The sequence below is a fragment of the Moschus berezovskii genome, chromosome 1, assembly GCF_049115385.1.
Source record: "Moschus berezovskii isolate FMDL1 chromosome 1, NW_MosBer_1.0, whole genome shotgun sequence".
Classification (NCBI taxonomy): domain Eukaryota; kingdom Metazoa; phylum Chordata; class Mammalia; order Artiodactyla; family Moschidae; genus Moschus; species Moschus berezovskii.
Window position 1 is genome coordinate 63,516,182 of NC_142460.1, and position 26,860 is coordinate 63,543,041.

Sequence of the window (26,860 nt, forward strand, 5' to 3'; positions counted from 1 at the left end):
AGAATGTTAAAGAAAACATTTTTCCCCCATAAACTTAAAAGAGGATATTGTGTGAAAGAGGTCTCTTGTCACTTTGTATCTCCAGTTCTGGGGTTCATCTAGTATGATCTGATGTGACCTGTTGAGAGCATACCCCTACAAGCAGGTCTCTTCTGCACAAAGTAAACAGTCCTTTGTCAATCATTCCAAGAAAGCCTGTGTTTGGGCTGCTGCTGCTGCTGCTAAGTCACTTCAGTCGTATCCGACTCTGTGTGACCCCATAGACGGAAGCCCACCAGGCTCCCCCGTCCCTGGGATTCTCCAGGCAAGAACACTGGAGTGGGTTGCCATTTCCTTCTCCAATGTGTGAAAGTGAAAAGTGAAAGTGAAGTCGCTCAGTCATGTCCGACCCTTAGCGACCCCATGGACTGCAGCCTACCAGACTCCTCCATCCATGGGATTTTCTAGGCAATAGTACTGGAGTGGGTTGCCATTGCCTTCTCCGGTGTTTGGGCTAGGGTGTGAGAATTTGGAAGGCAAACCATATATTGGGGTCAGGAAGAAATTCTACTTTCTTGAACTTTACTGTAGACTGTGATTCTCCAGAGTGCTGAATGGCACTCCAGGGTGGTGTGGGGAACCCGGCTTTCACCGGTTCCTGGATACCCTGGGACACATCCCATCAAACAATGTCATTTTAATTCAAAGAGGTCACACCATCTATAATCAAAAAAGAAATCTAGCAAACTGGGCCAACCCTATGTGTACACTGCCTAAATATTATGATTTCAAGGACCTTTAAAAGACCCTGCATGTCCCTATAGTTCTCTATTTCCTGAACCTTCCCCTCCCACTTTATTAGAATAAATCTTCTACACAAAGGCTGAGTTAATTATCTTTATATTGTGAAAACACTGTAGCCCAGAGAATGCTACAAATTTACCCTGCTTAATTCTTTACCACCTTCCACAAGAATTAAAAAATTTTAGGTAGTTGCAATCATGTGCCCATGCAATAATGTATTTTGCATTAAAAAAATCGTTGACACATCAAAAGCACCTGCCCAGATATTTACATAACAGGTAAGGCATTCTGGAAAGAAAGCTGATTCTGGTTCTAGGTACTTTGATTCAAATCACAGCTCCAAAATAGGCTGGTATGCTCTTGGGCATATTACATAACCTCCTGACACCGCTTCGTCATTTGTGGGATAAGATTATTCCTGTTTGCAGGATGAAGTGGAGGAACAGACATGATACACGAAGGTAGCTGACTCATGGTAGGAAAGAACTGGCAGTTGATATCCGTACTTCCTGATTGATGTTTTTTTGTGATAAGCATTGTGCCAAGAACTCTCTACTTCATCATCTATTTTAATCCTCATCACAACCCCTGAAGAGAGGTTGGACTCTCTCACTTCACCAGTGATCAAAAGGAAGCATATTAAGTCACTTGTTCAAGGTCATACAGGCTAGAGGAGGAAGTGGAATTTGAACTAGGTTATGGTGAGTTGACTCACTGGAAAAGACTCTGATGCTGGGAGGGATTAGGGGTGGGAGGAGACGGGGACGACAGAGAATGAGATGGCTGGATGGCATCACCCACTCGATGGACATGAGTTTGAGTGAACTCCAGGAGTTGGTGATGGACAGGGAGGCCTGACGTGCTGTGATTCATGGGGTCGCAAAGAGTCGGACACGACTGAGCGACTGAACTGAACTGAACTGATGGTGAATAGTGTCTTCTTGGCTACTACTGACTATGAAGAAGCACAAATGTCACCTAAGAATAGTGGACTGCCTCTTCCCTTAGCACATGACTTTGCAGATTCAAGAATCCTAGGAAAGGGACTTCCCTGGCAGTCTATTGTTTAAGACTTCACCTTCCAATGCCTGGTCAGGGAGTTAAGGTCTCACATGCCCTGGGGATGAAATACCAAAACATAAAATTAAGCAGTATTGTAACAAATTCCATAGAGACTAACAAAAAATGGTCCACATTAAAAAAAAAAAAGTCCTAGGAAAGCTGGAAAGTAGGAGGTAAAATCACTGCTTTAATTCTGAAGACGATGAACATAAGAAGGGTAATAAACTCAGGAGAACCTAAAAGAGAAAAGTAACTTCAAGAAAAATGGGCCCAGTTGGACAAATACCCTTTTCCTTGTGGTTCAGTCGGCAGAGAATTTGCCTGCAATGCAGAAGACCACCTGAATTGCAGGAGGCCCAGGTTCATTTCCTGGGTGAGGTGGGGAAGATCCCTTGGGGAGGGAAATAGTAACCCACTTCAGTATTCTTGCCTGGAAATTCCATGGCCAGAGAAGCCTGGAGGTCTACAGTCCATGGGGTCTCAAAGAGTCAGGCACAGCTTAGGAACTAATCCACCACCACCACTCAGACGTCTGAGGTACCACCTTTATAATTACAAAATCTGTGTGGGTTACTACAAAGGCAATTTGTAGAAAGGGTAAGGGTTGGGGACTTCCTGAACTCTCTGGGTTTTCTGATCGGTGTGTGTGCTCAGTCGTGTCCGATTCTTTGATAAAATTGGGAAAATAACAAGTGCTGCCTCCTAGGGCCGTTGTTAAAATTAATACCAACACCAGAAGGTCCATCACAAAGGACTTTGTTTCAGCGCCTGACACATTCCTCACTCTGAACTGCACCCAAGTCTGTGGCTCTTCTCCCAGGGCACATGATTTATTTCACAAACACTGACATTTAAAAAAATACAGCTATCCAAGTATCATCACTATAGTATATGCTTTTCTCAAGGGAGACCTATTTTAACGAGAAAATACTCATTTCATCTTCCTTCCCCCTAACGTATCGTTTCCTCCAAAAGAGAAAAAGCACTAACACATTTGTCCTTGAAGGGCAGAGCCCAGAAATTCTGGTCTCTCTGGACACCCCCGCCCTTTCTGCTGGGGACCAAACCTCCTGCCCCGCCTCGAGTCACAGAAGTGCCCGCCGAGCCAAGCAAAAAGTGTTTACTTCTGCCGCCTGCCAGCCCGGCGGGGAGGAGGAAGCTCCCTAGCCGCCCCTCTCTTTCGCCCCTGCAGCTTTCCAAACAAGCCGGGGCGGGAAGGGAGTGTCTCCTTGGCTGTGGAACCTGATCCTCCTACCTCGTCCAAAGCCACCAGCCGCTTTCCCCGGGCCCTCCCTTGGTGATTTTCCTGCCCGGGACGCCCGGGGAGGGCGCGCGGCTGGAGTCCCGCCAGCCGGAAAGGTAGGGGCTCGGCGGCGCTCCAGCCTCGCCTGCCCGGGGACGCCGGGCCCCAGCGGCCGTCTCCGCACCTCTCTGCCCCGCACCTTCCTCCGCGCACTCGGGGGCGGCCGGGGGAGGAGCTTCCCCGCGGCTCCGCAGGCGCTCGGCGCAGTCGGCAGCGCACGCGCCGCCGGGAGCCTCGGCCTCCGGGCGGCGCCGGCGCGCCCTCGCCGGTCCCCCGCTCCGGGTCCGGGGAGACTGTCTCCTGCCCCGGCCGCCGCTGAGCCGCGCCACCGTCCTCCGATTTCCGCCGGCTCGATGCTTCGGGTGCCGCGGGAGAGGCAGCACCCGGCTGGAGCGAGCGGCTGCGGCCGAGCTCCCGGCCCCGGAGCCCCGCGCGCCTCTGCGGTCTTCGCGCCTGGGCCTCGGCGGGTAACTCTCCTCGGCCCGCTTCGCTGCGGGTTGGCATCGCCGGGGGTTGGGGGTGAGGGGAGATCGGCGGGCTTTGCCTCTGAGGCTGAGGATCAGGGGCCGGGGGGCGCGCCTCCATGCACCCTCCCACCCCCAGGAGCCTGCGTGCGCTTGCCCCGCGCCCCGGGTTCAGGGAGTGGGGGGCGCGCGGCCACGGGTGCTCCCCGGGTAAGGGCGGCTGGGGCGCTGGGCACTGGAGCGGCCGGCGGGGGTGACGGGTTCCTCGCTCACTATTGTTTCCTTGTAAAAGGGGATGTACGCCAGCGGGAACGAGAGGTCTGGAGGGCTCTCTCGTTTTACCTTGGAACAAATTTACGAGAAACCCTTCTTCCCGCCACAGTGGAACTAGATCTAAAGAAACCAGCTCCGAGGCGATTTGGCGCAAAGTGCGGCGGCGAGAAAATTGCAGGGACTTGGCCTGCCGTTAGTTTGGGGGAAAGGGGAGAAGAAACATAGTGGTTTTGAGGCCGAATGCCACCGAGCTGCCTGGCGATCTCAGCCCCTTGTGTGTTGTTATTTGGGCTTGAAAGAGAATCTACAAAAGGCAGTTTTCAGAAACTAAAAACAAACCCAAAGCACCTTTTTTGGGGGGCGGGGGCATGTCTTCAGTCGAAGGGCGGGGCGAGAGGTTGGGGACCGGGTTGAGGGTGGGGTTGCTGTTCAAAGATGTTTTAAAAACGGTGCTTGGGAGTGGTGATGAAAAAGACATCTTGAATGCCAATGTATCAGAAACTACAGAAGCCGCAGATTCTAAATCCAACTCACACGTGCTTTAAGAGGTCCGCCACCTGAAAACTGTAATTAGGTAGATAGTTAAGAAAACTGCGAATCTACCAGAAGCTCCTCGCCCTCTGGCCCCATGTTCACGCTAGTCTCGTGGTTTCTGATAGCTGCTTTTACAAGGCTAGTTTTGATATTTGACTTTCCGGTGTTAAAACTTCCTGTCCCGGCTGCAGGCTGAGAAATTATCTTTTGACTTGTATGGAGATGTTACATATTTGGGAAGATCTGGTCAGGTTGTCAGGCTATTTTACATTTGAAACATGGTGATTTGACGTTTGTAAATTGATTTGTTTTCCCTTCCTTTTAGTCTCACCGCCGATTTTTAGTACGAAGATCTGTAAAGAGCCGCTCTCAGATGATCTAGTTTGTCGTCTCCGAATGATGCTGATTGGCTCGGAAGCACTTTAGATAATGGCAACTTTGGTTTATGAGAAGAGAACTTTTCTATAAACTGTATTTCTGTTCTGGCATCAAGCGGTCCTTAATCGTGGAGGGAGGAGGGCCTTCTCACAGGCCTTCTCTGGAGCAATATTTTCACCAAGTGCCTCCCTGGTTGTCACAGTTTCAGGTTGTACCGTGTCTCCGTATTATGGTGTAAGAGAATGAGATCATCGCTGTTTTGACTGTTTCGGTAGATTTGTTGGAAATATTCAATTTGTTCTTATGCCCCAAATCAATACAAATCTTTGGAACTCAAAAGGAATAGAAATAGTGTTGGCAGAAGTATAACTTTGAGACATAGCATTTAAAAAAATCAGTCTGTCTTTTGTGAAAATTGTAATTTTCAAGTTTTCTCATTTTAAATAATAGCGGCAGCTGCTTGCTTCTGTTGGAGATATTTCTGTGTTCCATATCGTATGGAACATTGTTAGAAGTGAAGTAATGCTGTGCTTCCCATGTTTCTCTGATAAGCATCATCTGCTTACCATGCAGATTACCACTAGGCTTTTTTCCATTGTGATTGCATTCAGATTGGGGACCAGAGACCTGTTTAAGTGCATTCTAGGTGATGCTTATCAAGGAGGAAAGGAAAGCACAAAACTCAGGTGGTTCCCAGTATGCTCCCCAGTGAGTTCACCTGTGCTAGTTTATTTAATCTTCACAACTCCCCTAGGAGACAGGAATGCTTGACCTTATTTTATAATTAAAAAAAAAAAAAACAAAACCTGAGACTGCCCAAGATTGAATGACTTAGATTGGATCACAGGAGGGTCGCTTCACTTCTGCCTTGCAGGGTTCCCAGGAAGCCTCGATAGCAGATGTTCCTCCCAGGTTCTTCCATTCATTTGCGCGTCTTTCTCCCGTGCCTTCCACACCCTCACTGGTATCCCCCTCTCCCATCTGAACACACCTTCTTAATTACCCCTCAGGCTTGGCTTTTTGAGCGTACTTTGTCTTTCCCCTTGTTAGTTTCAGACTTTCAACAGTTATCTTCTATCTTCTCCACATCCATGCCCCTTGGGTGGGTTGTGTCTGGCCAGGTTTACAAGGGCCTGTTATTGCCAATAGCTTATGTTCTGAAGGTTCTTTTCATTCGGAATATATTTTCAGGGAAGTTCCTTTTTGCCTGGAAGAAATCTTCGCAGGGCTACATCCTCACTGTCACTGTTGAAATGAATCTCTGTCTCCTGTTTATCCTAACTACAGTGTATAACAGCATACACCACAGTTTCCAGTTGAACCCTGATGAGTTCAGGTGTTTAACTTGGAGTGCACTTGATGTATGGAACAGGAAGTGTGCATTGGACATAACAGTGTTTTTGTAGAAAGCTGTATTTATGGTTCAATGTCAAGGTGTCAGAAGCACAGTTCTCACTGTAGTGGGATAGCAGGTGTTTTTTCTCCCAATGGTGACTGAACTGGTCAGGAACTTGGCTTCCAGACATGCGGTCAGGCTAAGAAGCAATGTTATTTTGCGGGTGAGGATATGAGGATAAAAGAGAGTGAGGAGCAGTAGGATCTCAGTCTCTTCCCCGTGTCCATATTTCTTTTTTAGGAGATCTTTTGGTCATCCCAGGAGGAATGGGCAGCTTACCACTTACTACCACAACCTTCTGCATCTGATCAGGGTTTTCGTCTCCCTGGGCCATTGGGAAAAAGGAGAAGGAAAGCACCCAAACTTAGGAAATTTTCTCATCATGAACACTAGAAAGCTGAGTGAAGCGTCTCTTCTGTGTTCTCTCTTCTTCCCCCTTATACCTGAGATGCAATGTGCTAGGGGCATCATTTCATCCAGTTGCACAGAGGAATGCTGGTTTTTGAAGAATTCTTTAAACATTGCCTTACTTTTAATGTGACTGGGGACAGAAAGATCTGTGGGAAATGAGAGAACAAGGTCTCCAGGAGAGGAAATGGCAAGGAAGCTGGCAATTTCTCCAAGGGAAGCAATGTTATTCTCACTGCTGAGGTGTGTGGAAGCAGGCCTGGAATTGGTGTGGTTGTGGGTCGTGGGTCATGGTCATGACCATGTGCTTTGTTTGGGTCATGGTCACTGTGCTTTGATGGGGCAACAAAAGGGGAAGAGAATGGTTTCGCAGTGGCTCGTGGGTGACTTTCTGCAGTCATCTCTATGGTGGAACTTGAGATTCAGCCAATATTTATTGCATCCCTACCATGTACAGGAGATGTTCTGGGTAGGGTGTGCAGCATTGAACAAAACACATTCTCTGCTCTTACAGAGTTTATATTTCTGTGGGAAATGGAATCAATAAATCAGATGCAAATATATGGGAAAGCACTTTTCAGACAGAATGAGTGTTATGAAGACAGTTCATTGTGGGGGTGTGCCAGACAGGGCCTGAGGGAAGCCGGTTTAGGGCAATCAGAGCTGCCGTGAGGAGGGGGTGTATGAAGAAAGTTAGGAATGATGAGAAGAAGCCAGTCATGTGAAGAGCATTCTAGGCAGAGGAAACAGCAACTGCAGAGGCCCTTAGGCATAAATGAATTGGGGATGTTTGAAGAACTTGTAGATGGAGAAGAATGCAAAAGGGCAAGCTAGAAAGAGAGGAAGTCAGTGAGGTAAGCAGAAGACTGCTATGAGATACCTTCAAGTCTTAAGAAGGAGTTTGAATTGTGTTTTAATTAGAATAAGATGCCACTGGAGGTTGATTTAGAGATTCAGTCTTTACCTGGTGGGCGATGGACTTTCCTCTTGGGCTTTTTTCTTGCTCGCTGTCTCTCACACACACACATTTTCATTCTTCACATTTTTCTTCTCCCCATTAATTGGCAATCACTGATTTTCCCTTCCTTGCTCTAGGCCAGGGCACAGGCATGTCCACACTGAGAAGCAGTCCTCAGAGGACTGTATACAGTATTCCTCTTACTCACTGAATTAAATCCTTGTACTCACTCAAGCATGCAACGCTCCATCACTAGCTCTGATTTCTCAGCTTCTCTCTAGGCTGAATATCTAGTTGTCTCTAAGTCTCTGGGTTGGCTGGTGGCATCTGAAACTAGATGGGAAAAATTAAGTTAATCATCTACTCAAATCGATCACAGTTGGTATTGTTTGCAAGTGTGATTGATTTGAGCAGATGATTAACTTAATTTTTCCCATCTAGTTTCAGATGCCACCAACCCAAAGGACAATGATTGTCTGAAGAGGGGATATTCTATATAATGGGAAAGTCTTCCCTTTTCCTGATGCCAGCCCCCTTTCCCCCAGGCTATGCAGGGAGTTAACAGTTTCAGTGGAAATAAATTCTTGTAATAGTTGCCATGGGACTATACTATGCCTTAGAAATTTTGTTTCTGTTGTTCTTCATAGATAATCTTCTCAGTCTTAGAGTAGCACTTAAATCATGAAAATTTATGACCAAGGCAGTACTTCCTAGTAGCACTGGTTTATCAGAAATGAACAGAGGCATTTTATTAGGTATCCTTTGATTCCAAGATAGCTCATCATCTCCAGTATCCAACTCTCTGGGGAAACTTGGTATACTCTTAGAAAATTACTTTTGAGATTATTTAGCCAGATGCCCTGCTCATTTATTAATTTACTTTTACTATTAATTTACATACTTAACTGATATATACTTTTTTGGTATCTGTTTCTTTATGGCTGATGTGCTGACATAAAATCTGGAACATGTTTCAGTTTGAGCAGGCAGCAATGATGTCTTGTCTTGTTTGCCTCTGTGTCCTTTACCTGGTGTGGTGTTGAGAATGTTATAGATCGAACAGACGTTTGCCAGGTGTCTCCATCCCTGCCTATGGATTAACTCACAGTGTGAATATATTAGCTCAGCTGTAACATCTTTATAACTCTTAGGCTTCATCTTTGTAACTATTAGGATCATCAATGTATCATCTCAAAAACTTGACCCATTGGAGAAGATAGGTAAAAGGTACATTCATTCCTGTGGATTTGTCTAAATTAATTAAAACTTTTCCGGCTTTGAAACTTTTTTTTTCTTTTTGAAAGTTATTAGGCTGACATGTAAGAGACTGGTATGTGGCTATTATCAGATGGCTATTCTCAAATTCGTTTTCATGTACAGTAAACTTTCAGAGATGGTTAGATAGCATCACCGACTCAATAAACATGAATTTGACCACCTCCAGGAGGTAGTGAAGGACAGGGGAGCCTGGCGAGCCATAGTCCATGGGGTTGCAAAGAGTCAGATGCAACTTAGAGACTGAATAACAACAAATTTTCAGTTTAATAATTTATGATAATTTGAGTTGGGTTTGTAGTTACATTAGTGAGGAAATAAGTGTGCCAAAAGAGTAGATAACAAAATCATTTCCTTCTTGAATAGCCCAGCATCTCACATATATGATTTCATACCCTTTAGTAAGCACCGCTTGAATTCCATTGCTTATTATGATATGTCTTAGGTTTCTGTTAGATATCATTTAACCTAGCTGGAGGCACAAACAAATGCACTGGGGATAAAAAGCTCTTCTCCTCAGGGCCAGAGCTGAGAGGGAGTCCCTGCCTGGCAGAGGGAACTGAGAAGGGCCCAGTTGTGGGCTCTTGCTGAAAATCATAGTGACAGTTTCTCACAAAGAATGATGTCTTTAGAGGGCATCTTCCTGGTTAATAGAGATATTCTGCATACATATTTTAAAGAGTCTACCTTTTAGATTTTTTCCCCCTGTTCCTCAAGGATATGCTGCTATAATATAAACAAAGTCTTCTTGTCTTTGAGCTGATTTTATGGAGTCTCCCTCCCCAGTAAGATTTTAGTCCTCAGAGAGGTTATCAGCCCAGTGTTTCTGATAGCTTAGAGGAGTTTTCTTCTTAGGAAATATTCTATTGCAAATATTTAGGCCAGCACCATAGAAGGTGCTGCTTTTATTAAAGTAAAATAATACAGTACAAAGTGTAATAAAATGAAATGCCTTTATTAAAATCTGTGCAACCCTTTAGTGTGTAAGAGTCCTTCATGTCTTAAGGGATAGAAGAGGCAAAGATAGGGAATATGTGCATATTCTATGTTCAGCACAGAGCCAAAGAATTTAAAAAATCAGGTTTTTTTTTAATTCCCTGATTTGTTTTTATGGATAATATAAAGCTGGTATAAGATTAGATCATGTAATATATAATTATTATAGTATAATAAAGTTATAAACTGCACTTAAAATGGAGAAATGGGTTATCTTGTTGCATTTAGACAAGAGCAATGAGTTGATCCAGTTACAGATGGATTTCCAGCTGCTTTTCAGCAACAGCAAGTAATTTAATTCATGATTTTATTTAATTGACAGACTCCGCAAATTATAGGACTTTTTTTGTGTGAATGATTTTGGTGAGAAAAAGAATACTGCTGTCAAGATCCTTTTGATAGTTGAAGCCAGTATCTCAAGTAAATGTCAGAGTAAGTTAGCTAATCACTCTTGTTTGATCCCAGCTATGCTACAATTAGATTAGAAATAATTGGATTTATTTCTTAAGCAGGATGTTAAGGGATATGTGTAATTTCTGATGATTGAAATATCTGTAAATGTTTTGCAGGCCTGGAATATTTTTGGAGGACAAAACTGGCCCATCTACTGCAAAAAAACTGAAAAGCTTCCCTCTATTTTTACAGTTGGTGTGTAGGCCTCCTCTGCTTTAACCATAAATTCGGAGAAGGCAATGACAAGCCACTCCAGTCCTCTTGCCTAGAAAATCCCATGGATGGAGGAGCCTGGTAGGCTGCAGTCCATGGGGTCGCTAAGGGTCAGACACGACTGAGTGACTTCACTTTCACTTTTTGCTTTCACACATTGGAGAAGGAAATGGCAACCCACTCTAGTGTTCTTGCCTGGAGAATCCCAGGGACAGGGGAGCCTGGTGGGCTTCCGTCTATGGGGTCACACAGAGTCGGACACGACTGAAGTGACTTGGCAGCGGCAGCAATGCAATTATATTCTTCTTACAAACCTCCTACCCACGGTCTCCACCCATGACCACCAATATTCCTGTCCATGCACCTTTTATAATAACATTCCTCAAGCATGGTTTTTATTACAGAAATTTTTTTCTGCTCAAAACTCCAGAGAATCCCTCCCACAGGTCTTTGAAGTTTTCTGCTCCCTCCTGTTGCTCACTTTCTTTTTCCTGTTGCATTTGCTCCTGCAGTCACTGCAAGCCTCCCTGTGCTGCAGGCTGTGAAGACCTTTAGAACTAGTGCCTTTCTTGTTGCACTTCCCACCCACCCCCATCCAAGCTGGATGATAACCTGCCTTCGTTTTCCAGCTTCATGGCTGATAAACTGCTTGACTCTGAATACATCTCCTAACTTCTGTGAAGATCACTTTCTTCATCTCTAAACTTGAAATAATGCCCACATCACAGTTATAATTAAAAAAGAAAGCACATGCAAATAGTTCGGAATAGGGCCTGCCAGATACCTAACATTTACTTGATGTTGTTACATTATTATTATTATTATAACTCTTATTATAGCTATTACCATAACACTTGTTCATTGGATGGTTAAAATTTGACTTTCTCCAGAAAGTCTTTCTGTTTGGCCTTCTCTGGCTCTATTTTTTTTTTTAACCAGTCTGAGTCCTATTAGAACCTGACTTCACCTTCAGTTCAGTTCAGTTGCTCAGTCGTGTCTGACTCTTTGAGACCCCATGGACTGCAGCACACGAGGCCTCCCTGTCCATCAACTCCCGAGTTGACTCAAACTCATGTCCATGGAGTCGGTGATGCTATCCAACCATCTCATCCTGTGACTTCACTTTGGACTCTATTTATCTACTCATGTTTTTGTATTCTTTAGTTTTCATTGAACAGTAATAAATGTTTGGACACCTTTCATGTGCCAGGCACAGTGCTAATTATAATATAGAGGCCCATGGGCATATAGTGGAGGGATGCAGTGTGTGTGTGTACACATGTGTGCGTGCATGTATGCATGCTTCAGGTGGAGTTGGGAGATGAAAATCTGTTGATTGAATGGCACTGTGATTTTTCAGAATAAACTAGGGTTGAGAAGTAAAAACTACTCTGTTCAGATGTCCATTAAAAAAATTAACATCTGTTCATCTTTTTCTATAGTTTAAAAAACATGATAGTTATATCTTGAAACATATGTTCTTGAAACATTTTACATATACTTTCTTAGAATCTTCTCTATCCTCATCTAAACACAGGTAGATGTCTAGAAGGAAGACTTTCTTGAAGAGCAGAATCCCACTGGCTGCCTCTGATTTATGGCAGGAGGGTAAAGGATAGGAGGGAACATTCTAGGCTGCAGGAACAGTGTCATCAAAGACACTGAGGCACGGAATAGTGTTGAGTAGAATGGAGAATTGTGGAAAGTTTGGTGCTCATAGAGCATGATGGTCAAAGTCAAGCATTTTGGGAGATGATGCAGGAGAGAACGTAGGAGTCAGTTAATAGAGACCTATGGCCTGTATGTTTACATCTCCCTATAAGGATATGTATGCACTTGGAATGGTAGATCTACAGAGATAGTTTATAACGGCCAAAGTCTGCTCATTGCTTTTAAAGTTGGACTTGGATTTTATACATGGCATGGAATGAGTTTCTTCCATTTGCTGTTTTCATGAGAAGATGATGAAAACATTTCATGAGAAAATGATGAACGTTATTTAACATAATATATATTTGATATTTGATCTCTCATTTTTAATAACCTAAGTGTTTGAAAGAAATGTGAGGGAGTTCCCTGGTGGCCTAGTGGTTAGGATTCCAGGCTTTCACTGCCATGGCCCAGGTTCAGTCCCTGGTTGGGGAACTGAGATCCTGCAAGTCGCACATGGCACAGCCAAAAAAAAGAAAAAAGAGATGTGAAGTATCATTTGAGACTTCTGAAACCTGGGTTTCTGTATGAAATTTGAGAGCGGAGAGGGGCTTTAACAGGACAGAGATATCCAAGGAAAACAGTCCACAGGACTATTATAAATTCATAGCCTTGAAACTTCCAGTACCTCCCTATTACATTTTACACTCAAGAAAGTCACAGCTTCCTCTTCTATAATTATGTGCTTTATAATTTTTATGTACAGTTTGATAAAGATTTGATTTTGTTTCCTGTGCAGTTAAAGTTTGGCTTCCTTTCCTCCTCTCTGCTCTCCTTTCTTACTCCTCTTCTCCTCCCCACTCCCATTTTTAAGACATCATTCAATGTTTAACATATCAATATGTTATTCAGAGCTAATGCAATTGTTGTTGTTCAGTCACCAAGTTGTCTGACTCTTCACCACCCCATGGACTGCAGCACTCCAGGCCTCCCGGTCCCTCACCATCTCCGAGTTTGCCCAAGTTCATGTCCAATGAATTGGTGATGCCATCCAACCATCTCATCTTCTGTCGTCCCCTTCTCCTCCTGTCTTCAGACGTTCACAGCATCAGGGTCTTTTCCAGTGAGTCAGTTCTTCGCATCAGATGGCCAAAGTATTGGAGCTTCAGCTTCAGCATCCGTCCTTCCAGTGAATATTCAGGACTGATTTCCTTTAGGATTGACTGATTTGATCTCCTTGCTGTCAAAGGGAGTCTCAAGAGACTTCTCCAGCACAACAGTTTGGAAGTATCAATTCTTCCGTGCTCTGCCTTCTTTATGGTCCAGCTGTCACATCTGTATATGACTACTGGGAAAAAACCATAGCCTTCACTATACGGACCTTTGTTGGCAAAATGATGACTCTGCTTTTTAACATACTGTCTAGGTTTGTCATAGCTTTTCTGCCAAGAAGCAATTGTCTTCTAATTTCATGGCTGTGGTCACCATCCCCAGTGATTTTGGAGCCCAAGAAGAGGAAATCTGTCACTGCTTCCACCTCTTCCCCTTCTTTTTTTTTTTTTTTTTTATCCTCCTGGCACCCACTTTCTGGTGCTTCCTTTTTCTTTTTCTTTTTTAAATAATAAATTTAATTAAATATTTAATAAATGATACAAAGCACAATGCCACAAACATTAACAGTTAAAATTTCACCAAATGAAAAAAATACTATAGAATATACAGTTGCAAAAAGCTACATTAAGTTATTTTACAACTGCCTCAAACTGCAAAAAGAAAAAAAACCCAATGCCACCCAATGCTACCTCTTCCCCTTCTATTTGCCATGAAGTGATGGGACTGGATGCCATGATCTTAGTTTTTCTAATATTGAGATTTAAGCTGGCTTTTTCACTCTCCTCCTTCACCCTCATCAAGATACTCTTTCGTTCCTCTTCGCTCACTGCCTGCCTGAATTTTAATATGAGGAGCTGGTGATTTGAGCCACGGTCCGCTCCAGGTCTTGTTTAGGCTGCCTGTATAGTGTTTCTCCATCTTTGACTACAAAGAATATAATCAGTCTGATTTCGGTATTGACCATCTGGTGATGTTCATGTGTAAAATTGTCTCTTGTGTTGTTGAAAAAGGGTGTGTTCTATGACTGGTGTGTTCTCTTGGTAGAATTCTGCTGGCCTTTGCCTTCTTCATTTTGTACTCCAAGGCCAAACCTGCCTGTTACTCCAGGTATCTCTTGACTTCCTACTTTTGCATTCCAGTCCCCTATGATGAAAGGGAAATCTTTTTTTGTGTTAGTTCTAGAAGGTCTTCTAGGTCTTAATGGAACCGGTCAACTTCAGCTTATTTGGCATCAGTGGTTGCGGCATAGACTTGGATTACTGTGATGTTTGCCTTGGAAACAAACCAAGATCATTCTGTCGTGTTTAAGGTTGCACTTAACTATTGCATTTCAGACTCTCTTGTTGATTCTGAGGGCTACTCCATTTCTTCTATGGGATTCTTGCTCACAGTAGTAGGTATAAGGGTCATCTGAAATAAATTCACCCATTCCTGTCCATTTTAGTTCACTGTTTCCTAAGATGTCCATGTTTACTCTTGCCATCTCCTGCATGACCATGTCCAATTTACCTTGATTCATGGAATTCCAGGTTCCTATGAAATACTGTTCCTTACAGCATCAGATTTTACTTCCATCACCAGACACTTCTACAACTGAGCTTATGCAATATCTGATGTTAAATGTCTGATTTATATTTTAGGAAATCCTTCGTATTTTTACTGCAGAAATATATTTTCTACCAAGTCTGACTGGGGTCTGGTGTATTTTAGCTCTGTCTTTTGGTGTTGATCTCTCTTGCTTAGAAATTAGGCAATAGGATGGAAAACTCCCTCACCACAAGAGTTTAACATTCCCAGAGGAGAATTAGATATGAAAGAAAAAACACTGGAATATACTTGAGCTGTAATTAGCCTGAAAATGGAATGTGTGGCAGAGGTCCACAAGAAGGCTAGGAAAACAGGGCAGAGAAGAGACTGTTGTAGCTCATTTCTGGCACTGTTTTGGGAAGCCTGTGCCCTTATTGTGGGTCTGTGGTTATCAAACAACTTTTTTTTTTAAGTCACCCAGAAATTTGCCTCTAGAAATTGTCAGTCTTTCAGTTCAAATATATGTACTCCTTGGCCCTTATATTTTTCTCATTATAAGTGTGTTACTTTGGCATTTCCATTTATCCACCAGCCCCTGGGAGTTGAACATCTCAGGTAGACTGACCCCTCGAATGTCTGACCAGCAGGGCTGAGTGGCTGACTCTTGGGTTGGGGCTTCTCCTGGGTAAAGCTCCTTTCTGAAGTTACACCTGGGCTGTCAACACCTTTATTTCTTGGACAGCACCAAGTTCTCTAAAAGTAAAGTTCTTACAGAAATTCATCATCCATGCAGAGGAGCATACAAACCATGTACATATGAAGGGTAAGTGAAAGTCGCTCAGTTGTGTCCAACTCTTTGCGACCCCATGGACTATACAGTCCATGGAATTCTCCAGGCCAGAATACTGGAGTGGGTAGCTGTTCCCTTCTCCAGAGGATCTTCCAAACCCAGGGATCGAACCAAGGTCTCCTGCATTGCAGGCGGATTCTTTACCTGCTGAGCCATGAGGGAAGCCCATGTACATATAGTTCAATACATTTCCTCCCAAGAAGCACACCCGTGTAATCTGCCTCCAGGTGAAGAAGTGGAACATAACCTGCCTTCCGGGAGCGCACGGTGCATGCTCAACCGATCACTGCTCCTCTCCTACAGTGTAACCACTACTCTGACTTTCACCACCATAGGCTATTTTATTTTTCTCTTTAGTTTGAAATGGCACCCATGTATTCTGAATGACTCTAGGATGTCAGAAGGGCTTCCCAGGTGATGCTAGTGGTAAAGAATCCTGCCAGTGCAGGAGACCTAAGAGACACAGGTTGAATCTCTGGGTCGGAAAGATCCCCTGGAGGAGAGCATGGTAACCCACTCTGGCTTGGAGAATCCCATGGCCAGAGGAGCTTGGTGGGCTACAGTCCACAGGGTTGCAGAGAGTCAGACATGACTGAGTAACTTATCATGCACACAGAGAATCAGAGTCCCTCTGGCTCAGAGTAAGGACTGGACATCAAGAGATGTGTTACAGGTTGAGTCATGTCTCCCTAAAAAGACATGTTGAAGTTGTAACTCCAGTACCTCAAGATGTGACCTCATTTGAAAATAGGGTCACGGAGATGTAGTGGTTAAGATGAAGTCATGCTGGAGTAGGGTGGCCCCTGGTCCAGTGTGACTGGTATCCTTATAAGAAGCATGTGTGTGTGGACAGAGACACGGGAGTGCTCCATGTGCAGACACTGGGTTGGAGTGATGGCATCTACAAGCCAGGGATGCTAGGGAGTGCCAGCAAACCACCAGAGACTAGCACGAGGCAAGGACATATTCTCCCCTACCAGGTTCAGAGGGAGCGTGGCCCTGCCAGCACTTGGCATTTGGACTTCCAGCCTCCAGGACTGTGAGATAATACACTTCTGTTATTGTGAGCCGCCATGTTTGTGGTACTTTGTTGGGGCAGCCCTGGGAAATGAACACAGAGTGTCTGTGGTGGGCCTGGTGCCTGCACCCTCCTGTCTCCATTTCCCAGATCCCCCCTAGTTCTTGGTTCTGGAATTTTCCTTGTCTTGCCCCTGGTTGCTGCATGTCTGTGATGTGCCCCATAGAAGGACAGAGATTTCATGGCAATGATATGGCTTTTTCTTTATTTCTCCATGCTGTTCTTCCCTAGTGTTTTCAGACTGAACCAGTTTGGTTTCCTGGGATATCCCAGACCAAGCTTCGCACGTCATCTCTCTGTGCTTCCCACCAGTGCCTCTCTGGGTCTCTGCTGAGGTGTACTTAACCCGTTCTCCCAAACCTGGACTGAGCCACCTCCTCTGTCCAGTTTTCCCCAGTTACTCTGATTCACGATCATTTTTGATAGGAAAAAAAAAAGAACTTTATTCTTTAAATGAAATCTCTATTTTTCAAATAGTATCAGTTCAGTTCAGTTCAGTCGCTCAGTCGTGTCCGACTCTCCGCGACCCCATGAATCACAGCACGCCAGGCCTCCCTGTCCATCACCAACTCCTGGAGTTCACTCAAACTCATGTCCACAGAGTCGGTGATGCCATCCAGCCATCTCATTCTCCATCGTCCCCTTCTCCTCCCGCCCTCAACCTTTCCCAGCATCAGAGTCTTTTCCAGTGAGTCAACTCTTCGCATGAGGTGGCCAAAGTATTGCAGTTTCAGCTTTAGCATCAGTCCCTCCAATGAACATCCAGGATTGATCTCCTTTAGAATGGACTGGTTGGATCTCCTTGCAGTATAAGGGACTCTCAAGAGTCTTCTCCAACACCACAGTTCAAAAGCATCGATTCTTCGGCGATCAGCTTTCTTCACAGTCCAACTCTCACATCCATACATGACCACGGGAAAAACCATTGCCTTGACTAGACGGACCTTGGTTGGCAAAGTAATGTCTCTGCTTTTTAATATACTGTCAAGGTTGGTCATAACTTTCCTTCCAATGAGTAAGCGTCTTTTAATTTCATGGCTGCAATCAGTATCTGCAGTGATTTTGGAGCCCAAAAAAATAAAGTCTGACACTGTTTCCACTGTTTTTCCATCTATTTCCCATGAAGTGATGGGACCAGATGCCATGATCTTTGTTTTCTGAATGTTGAGCTTCAAGCCAACCTTTTCACTCTCCTCTTTCACTTGCATCAAGAGGCTTTTGAGTTCCTCTTCACTTTCTGCCATATAGCATGCTGTAAATAAAGGTTTCATTTTGCTCTACTTTGACATATCAATGGCCAGTTCTCATTTCAGAAAGTGAAAAAAGCCCTCAGATCAAAAAACAGTCCAACAGTTAGGCTTCAGTTAGTAAGAAGGAACTAAGCAGAGGGTAGCAGATGACAGAGTACTTTTTTCTTCAGCAAAGGATTGGGTTTAGACTGCCTGACAGTAGCTTCTCTTATTCTGGGGTGAGTTTCTAGGGTAAGGGGAATGGTAAGAACCACAGTTTTGAAGTCCCTAGGGTGACTTCACATGCTTGGGCCGCTTGCTTTGCCCTTCTTTCGTACTCTTGCTTCAGGACCCAGAGATTTGCTGGGGACATTTGTCTGGAATGCTTTCAGCACAGACTCGCCCTTCACCTTACTTGTCCACAGCCTAGCATGCTTGCAGAGGGCATGTGCCTCTCATGGCCCCTGCTTTCTGTTCAGAAGTCACTGCTTACTGCTAGTAACACCAGGGGAAGTCACCAGAAACATTTAGAAAAATTACAAAGGTGGGGAAGTTTGAAAAGTTTAAGCACTTCTACTTTTGGTTTCTGGCCTGATGCTGATTCTTATTCTCTTTATAACTAGTTTCTGCTGTTCATACAATATATTTTGCCCTTTGAGGGGGAATGCAAAAAAGTTGCGTGTTTTAGGCTTCTATGTTTACTCTATAAGATACATATTACTTAATTGATAAACAAGAAAGTAGGGCACTTTGAAGTTATAGTTTGGAAAAGGAAATGGCAACCCACACCTGTATGCTTGCCTGAAAAATCTCACAGACAGAGGATCCTGGAGAACTACCATCCATGGGGTCTCTAAGAGTCGGACATGACTGAGCAGCTAAGCATGAAGCTATAGTTAAGAGGTCAGCATGGGGCAAAGGTTATGTTTGGTATGTCTGTGTTTTTGTGGACTTATCTTTAGAGCATCTGTGCTCTCAGATTTTTTCCCTGAGATTTTGTGCTATGTGATAGGATGGGCAATAGGTGTCTGTGTTGGATGGATAAATGGATAATGGAACTTCTCCATTTGCTTGGCCAGTTATTTCACTGAACCACTAGTAGGATGAATTTCAGTTGAGTTCTGAGCTGCCTCCTGAAGACTTTCTTAGGTTTTCCTAAGCCCAGGGGGATTTCTTGGACTGGAGACCAGGATTCTAGACGTGATATCCCCTTGGCTCTGGCCTGTGAAATGTGCTAAAACATTTTGGTTAATTGTGACCATGGAGCTGACTGCACAGTGATCCCCAGTGCATTGGAGTTACTTCTTTCATTGGAAACCCAGCTTTGATTACCTTCTTAGGAATGTTGAATACTTCCTTGGAAATCTGCTAAGAGATGAAACATTTCTCCCCCCTCTCTTCAGAGAAATTACTCTTTTTCAAATTTCCTTTATATCTTCTAGACTAGGGTAGTTTGTTTGTTTGTTTTTGGCTACACCTAGCCTTGTGGAATCTTAGTTCCCAAGGATTGAACTTGGGCCATGGCAGTCAAATTTCAGAGTCGTCCTAACCATTGGGGCCACCAGGGAACTCCTGAGACTAGGTTATTTTAGCATGTAAATAATGCAGCCATTAGTAAACATTCGTATTTTAAAACATCTACCTTTGGATGTTTTCTCAGATTCTTTATAGAAAGTGACATTAAAGGTATAGGGATGCCATTGATAGGTCTTCACTTATTTGTAGACTTGACTTCAGGTTAGCCTGGATAATAAACTTTGCTACAATATTCTTGAGCTAAACATTTCCATTAATGTAAACAGGTCATTGTGTATGGCCACACTGTGTATGGGTCTAAAGACTTCAGGGTGAAAGACTCGGTATTTTATTACTTTGCTTCGTTGTTCACTTTATCCATCATTGACTCTGGTACATGGGAGTACCTAATCCCTTGATTCTAAAGAGAAATTTGACTATCTTTCTGTGGGGTAGTGCCTTGGATTATTTTCTGCCTAAAATACTGAACAAAGCATTCCAGGGAAATTTTTGGTGTGTTTATCTACTTGTTCAACCACTCAGAGTTTTCTGCCTAGTCAGTGTGGTTATCAGGAAAAGAAAGTGGTTATAAGAAGACTATTTTCTGCATACACTTTTTCTTCAATATGTTTTGTTTTCAACAGAATGATTATAGATTTACTTTACCTAGAAATGTATTTTCTCATTTAAAATACTATTAACTTTGCACTTTCAAAGAGTCATCTGTTCAATTCAGTCACTCAGTTGCATCTGACTCTTTGCAACCCCATTAACCGTGGCACACCAGGCATCCTTGTCTGTCACCAACTCCCGGAGTTCACTCATACTCATGTCCATTGAGTTAGTGATGCCATCCAGCCATCTCATCCTCTGTCATCCCCTTCTCCTCCCACCTTCAATCTTTCCCAGAATCAGGGTTTTTTCAAATGAGTCAGTTCTTCACATCAGGTGGCCAAAGTATTGGAGTTTCAGCTTCAGCATTAGTCCTTCCAATGAATATTCAGGACTGATTTCCATTAGGATGGATTGGTTGGATCGCCTTGCAGTCCGAGGGACTCTTAAGAGTCTTCTCTAACACCACAGTTCAAAAGCATCAATTCTTCAGTGCTCAGCTTTCTTTATAGTCCAACCCTCACATCCATACATGACTACTAGAAAAACCATAGCCTTGCAATGTCTCTGCTTTTTAATATGCTGTCTAGGTTGGTCATAACTTTTCTTCCAAGGAGCAAGCGTCTTAATTTCATGGTGCAGGCGCCATCTGCAGTGATTTTGGAGCCCCCCAAAAATAAAGTCTGCCACTGTTTCCACATCTATTTGCCATGAAGAAAGTAGGGCAAACCACTAGACCATTCAGATATGACCTAAATCAAATCTCTTATGATTATACAGTGGAAGTAAGAAATAGATTTAAGGGACTAGATCTGATAGATAGAGTGCCTGATGAACTCTGGATGGAGGTTCGTGACATTGTACAGGAGACAGGGACCAAGACCATCCCCATGGAAAAGAAATGGAAAAAGGAAAATGGCTGTCTGAGGAGGCCTTACAAATAGCTGTGAAAAGAAGAGAAGAGAAAAGCAAAGGAGAAAAGGAAAGATATAAGCATCTGAATGCAGAGTTCCAAAGAATAGCAAGGAGAGATAGGAAGCCTTCCTCAGCGATCAATGCAAAGAAATAGAGGAAAACAACAGAATAGGAAAAACAAGAGATCTTTCCAAGAAAATTAGAGATATCAAGGGAATATTTCATGCAAAGATGGGCTCGATAAAAGACAGAAATGGTATGGACCTAACAGAAGCAGAAGATATTAAGAAAAGGTGGCAAGAATACACAGAAGAACTGTACAAAAAAGATCCTCACGACGAAGATAATCACGATGGCGTGACCACTCACCTGGAACCAGATATCTTGGAATGTGAAGTCAAGTGGGCCTTAGAGAGCATCACTACGAACAAAGCTAGTGGAGGTGATGGAATTCCAATTGAGCTATTTCAAATCCTGAAAGATGATACTGTGAAAGTGCTGCACTCAATATGCCAGCAAATTTGGAAAACTCAGCAATGGCCACAGGACTGGAAAAGGTCAGTCTTCATTCCAATCCCAAAGAAAGGCAATGCCAAAGAATGCTCAAACTACCGCACAATTGCACTCATCTCACACGCTAATAAAGTCATGCTCAAAATTCTCCAAGCCAGGCTTCAGCAATATGTGAACCGTGAACTTCCAGAGGTTCAAGCAGGTTTTAGAAAAGGCAGAGGCACCAGAGATCAAATTGCCAACATCCGCTGGATCATGGAAAAAGCAAGAGAGTTCCAGAAAGACATCTGTTTCTGCTTCATTGACTATGCCAAAGCCTTTGACTGTGTGGATAAACAATAAACTGTGGAAAATTCTGAAAGAGATGGGAATCCCGGACCACCTGACCTGCCTCTTGAGAAACCTGTATGCAGGTCAGGAAGCAACAGTTAGAACTGGTCATGGAACACCAGACTGGTTCCAAATAGGAAAAGGAGCACATCAAGGTTGTATATTGTCACCCTGCTTAATTAACTTATATGCAGAGTATATCATAAGAAATGCACAAGCTGGAATCAAGAATGCTGGGAGAAATATCAATAACCTCAGAAATGCAGATGACACCACCCTTATGGCAGAAAGTGAAGAGGAACTCAAAGGCCTCTTGATGAAAGTGAAAGAGGAGAGTGAAAAAGTTGGCTTGAAGCTCAACATTCAGAAAACAAAGATCGTGGCATCTGGTCCTGTCACTTCATGGGAAATAGATGGGGAAACAGTGGAAACAGTGTCAGACTTTATTTTTTGGGGCTCCAAAATCACTGCAGATGCTGATTGCAGCCATGAAATTAAAAGACGCTTACTCCTTGGAAGGAAAGTTATGACCAACCTAGAGAGCATATTCAAAAGCAGAGACATTACTTTGCCAACCAAGGTCCATCTAGTCAAGGCTATGGTTTTTCCCGTGGTCATGTATGGATGTGAGAGTTGGACTGTGAAGAAAGCTGATCTCCGAAGAATTGATGCTTTTGAACTGTGGTGCTGGAGAAGACTCTTGAGAGTCCCTTGGACTGCAAGGAGATCCAACCAGTCTATTCTAAATGAGATCGATCCTGGGTGTTCATTGGAAGGACTGATGCTAAAGCTGAGACTCCAATGCTTTGGCTACCTCATGCGATGAGTTGACTCACTGGAGAAGACTCTGATGCTGGGAGGGATTGGGGGTGAGAGGAGACGGGGACAACAGAGAATGAGATGGCTGGATGGCATCACCGACTGGATGGACATGAGTTTGAGTGAACTCCGGGAGTTGGTGATGGACAGGGAGGCCTGGTGTCCTGTGATTCATGGAGTCGCAAAGAGTCGGACACGACTGAGCGACTGAACTGAACTGAGTGGGACCAGGTGCCATGATCTTAATTTTCTGAATGCTGAGCTTTAAGCCAACTTTTTCACTCTCTTCTTTCACTTTCATCAAGAGGCTCGTTAGTTCTTCTTTACATTTTGCCATAAGGGTGGTGTCATCTGCATATCTGAGGTTATTGATATTTCTCCCAGCATTCTTGATTCCAGCTTGTGCATTTCTTATGATATACTCTGCATATAAGTTAATTAAGCAGGGTGACAATATACAGCCTTGACATACTCCTTTTCCGATTTGGAACCAGTCTGTTCCATGTCCAATTCTAACTGTTGCTTCCTGACCTGCATACAGGTTTGTCAAAAGGCAGGTCACGTGGTCTGGTATTCCCATCTCTTTCAGAATTTTCCACAGTTTGTGGTGATCCACACAGTCAAAGGCTTTGACATAGTCAAAGAGTCATCCCTGGTATGTTAAATATTACGTATTTTTCAACAGCTTGAGTTATCAAAGTTTATGCTTTAAAATAAAGGCTATGTGTAAGTGAAATTTCAATTTTAAAGTATTTCTTGCGGTTTGCAGGGATTCCCTGATAGCTCAGTTGGTAAAGAATCTACTTGCAATGCAGGAGATACCGATTCCATTCTTGGCTTGGGAAGATACTGTGGAGAAGTGAGAGGCTACCCACTGTAGTATTCTGGCCTCCATGGGGTTGCAAAGAGTTGTTGGTAGGATTATCTTAGTAAACTGCTTTTTTTTTAGATTGGAATAAAAGAGATTTGGCTCCAAAATGACATTTAGATCAGCAGTTCTCTGAATACAGCCTAAATATCTGCTGATAGGGAATGGAAAGATTTGTGATGCAATTGATTAATAGGATACTGTACAGAATCTGAATGAACCAGACGTTTATGCATCAGTATGGATGGATCTCGAAGCCTGAAGTGTAGAGTGAAAAAATTCAAATTTCAAAATATTCTGTATTTCTTATATAAATGTTTAACCATTACTTAAAACAGTATCATATACCACATATGTGTGTACCTGTATGTAAATAAAAAGTAGGAAAATTCATGATTGTGGTTGGATTCCAAAGAAAAAGAGGAGGGTAGGGAGAGGAACACAAATCTCCATTAAAAAAGAATCCCTGAGAAGATAATGGTTATTTTGGTTAATGGGTTTGTGAGCATTTGTTATATTAACATTTGGACTTCTGTTAATGCTTCTGTAATGAAAAAATTTCATGTAATATTTCCTAGTGAAATAGGTTTCAACCTAGGAATCTTACATTTATCAAGACTCTGGGAATGACACTGAATATTTTCCAATACATCCATATTTCACTGTGTCATTCTGTGCAAAATGAAAATTGGCATAATAAATCTTGAATATGAGGAAGACTTCAAGTTGATCTGGTTCCTGGAAAGCTAGAGTAGCTGATGGGTTCAGAATAAATAGACCAGCAGCAGATTACCTCGCCCAACCCTGACTCGACATCTAGCTTTGAGACACCCTGGACAAGTTAACTGCTCTGTGCCTCTCAGTCGCCTCGTTTACAGATTTAGGAAAACAGGTCCAGCTCAGCACTGTTGTGAGGATTCTGTGAGTTCATGCATGTCGTAGGCATGCAACAAAGATTAGCTCTCACTTTCATGCTTGCTTCTGTTAACAGCAGCCTCCGTCACAAATGCCATTTCCTTTGCTGGGAATGCTTTTCATTTTTACCCTGATTTCATCTGTTTACTCCTCAGAGGAGTTCTCTGTGAATTCTCTCAAATTCCGCTGAGGCTCTCTGTCCTTCCCTACCTAGGGCCGTGCCTTATCAGATCACGGTTGTAATTTAATAATTACTACACAATAATAACACCAAATAGTATTACTTAATAGTAATAACAACTGCTTGTTAATTTCTCCCTCTCTTCCTGGATTGTAAACCGATTTTCTTCTTCACTGCTGTGTCTTTGGTGCCTGGAACAAGGTCTGGCATTGGGAAATTGGTTTTTGTTTTGCTTTTTAAAATTTATTTTTGGCTGTGCTGGGTCTTCGTTGCTGCGCAGGCTTTTCTGTAGCTGTGGGGAGCGGGGCCTCTCTTCATTGCTTTTCGTGAGCTTCGCACTGAGGTGGCTTCTCTCAGTGTGGAGCACGGGCTCCAGGGCCCACGGGCTTCAGTAATTGCAGCTCCTGGTCTTTAGAGCACAGGCTCAGCACTTGTGACTCACGGGCTTAGTTGCTCCTCGGCATGTGGGGTCTTTATGGATCAGGGACCCAACCTGTGTCTCCTTCTTTGGCAGGCAGATTCTTCACCACTGAAATACCAGGGAAGCCCAGAAATTGGTTATTGCCTAAATCAGCAAAGTTATAGTAGAGGTGAAAACTTCCCTAGTTAATTTTACCAGAAAATGAATTGACTCCCTTTGCCTAGAGGATTCATTTAGCTTGCATTCGGAAGTAAATCTAGGATTATATGATTTAATAAAAATATATATCATGTGTATGATGGTTTCTTTGTAACAATAATTATAAGACACCCCAAGTTAGGATTAGCATCATATTTGTAATTTGATTTTAGAGGAACCTCTGATGGATAGTAAGCTGGAACATTTCCAACGCTTTAACCTTAAGATTTGATATATGCTCTTCTGATTGTTTATCCTCAAGCTTACTCACTTTTTTCTTTTAAAAACAGCAAAAGGGGAATTAAACAGGAAATGATGCTTCTCAGGGAGCAGAATAAGCTTACATTCATTCAGAATACACTGATGTAATAAGTAGCTTGAGAAAAAGGGCTTTTGTAAATCAGATGGAATGTTACTTATAACTTTTAAGCAAACTATAAAACAATAAACCCTTTGGAAAGGGGACTTACAGAGTAGGAAAAGACAGGAAGCTGGTTCCCTCTTAGCTGTGGGCTTATTTATTCTGGGAGAGAAACCTAAGAAGGATTTAAAATTTGAGGAAGGGCTGTGTGTTCAGATACTAGCATATTTCTCCAGGAAAGACGTCACTTAGGATTTTGAACTGATTAAAAGCCCAAGTTTCTTAGATAAGTAGAAAGCTGAGCAAAATGTGAGCAAGAAGGAAACTTTCAAAGCATTGAAGGGATTTTACCACCCAAATGGGGTGGAGGAGAAGTGAAATGTCAGGACTTGGAAAAGAAAGCAGAGCCCTACATGGAAAAAGAAAACTACAGATGTCGCCTTGGGAGTCTTCTGTCCGCATACCCTCACCTTTGGAGACACCTGATTTTGAATACAAATCACTAGGAAAAAAGGTTATAGCTGTGTTTTGTCTTATCCTACTTCTCTGTTAACTGTTATATATGGAAATCATAAGTAGGCTGCATTTTAAATGCAGAGCACGCATTCATTCATTCACTGGGACACATTTACTTTGCTGAACTTGGAGTAAAATTGTTATTTTTTAATTCTTTTTTTTTTAATGGAAGTAAAAAAAAAGTATTGTTTAAAATTGGGCAAAATTGGTTATTGCTTTAAAGTATCAGCTGGGGGGATATTGGAAGATACCAACCTATAGCTTTATTTATTTATTTTTTTAAATTTGAAGGTGTGTGCCTGCAAAATTCCACTAATAACTACTTAATATGTAAAATTTATTAATCATCTGCCCCCAGATCAGGGTTGGAGAGTGCTTTTGAAGTCACGTTGTTAGAAAACTTTGGGAAATACTGGTTTAAGTAACATTCTAATGCTTGTAACCACACTGCATTAGCATGGACATCACCTGGGAGCTTGCAAGAAGTGCAGAATCTCATGACCCCCTGACCTTCTGATAGGAATCAACAGTTTAACAAGATGTTAGGGGATGATAATGGACATTAAAGTGTTTTAAGGACTACTATACAAATCCATCCCAAGCGGTTTTTTAAAACAGAGTATCTTTAGTAACGAGTGACTCATTATCCAGAAATGGAACCTGTGTTATCTTTAGGTAACCTAAGAATGTTCTTCCATGCCAACTTCAAAGTTGTTTATTCCTTGAATTTTACATTCACTGGCCTTGGCTTAA

General features: G+C 43.0%; 2 protein-coding genes across 19 annotated transcripts in view; both read left to right on the forward strand.

The window, feature by feature from the left end:
- The first annotated feature begins 1,231 nt into the window (after positions 1-1,231).
- Positions 1,232-9,569, forward strand: LOC148778735 (uncharacterized). Its single transcript, XM_088831100.1, has 3 exons — positions 1,232-1,244; positions 3,038-3,644; positions 4,745-9,569. Exons 1-3 carry the CDS (start codon positions 1,232-1,234, stop codon positions 4,761-4,763), a joined length of 639 nt encoding a protein of 212 aa, XP_088687226.1. The 3' UTR covers positions 4,764-9,569.
- ST3GAL6 (ST3 beta-galactoside alpha-2,3-sialyltransferase 6) overlaps positions 2,953-26,860 on the forward strand; it is a 108,231-nt gene continuing 84,323 nt past the window's right edge. For 10 of the 18 annotated variants that reach the window (XM_088836344.1, XM_055408956.2, XM_055408725.2 and 7 more), the window contains exon 1: positions 2,960-3,204. The gene's annotated coding sequence lies outside the window, so the exon portion shown is untranslated. Of the gene's footprint in view, positions 3,205-3,475; positions 3,616-26,860 lie in introns of those variants that run through there. The other 8 variants (XM_055408821.2, XM_088836356.1, XM_055409563.2 and 5 more) reach the window with 5 other exon arrangements.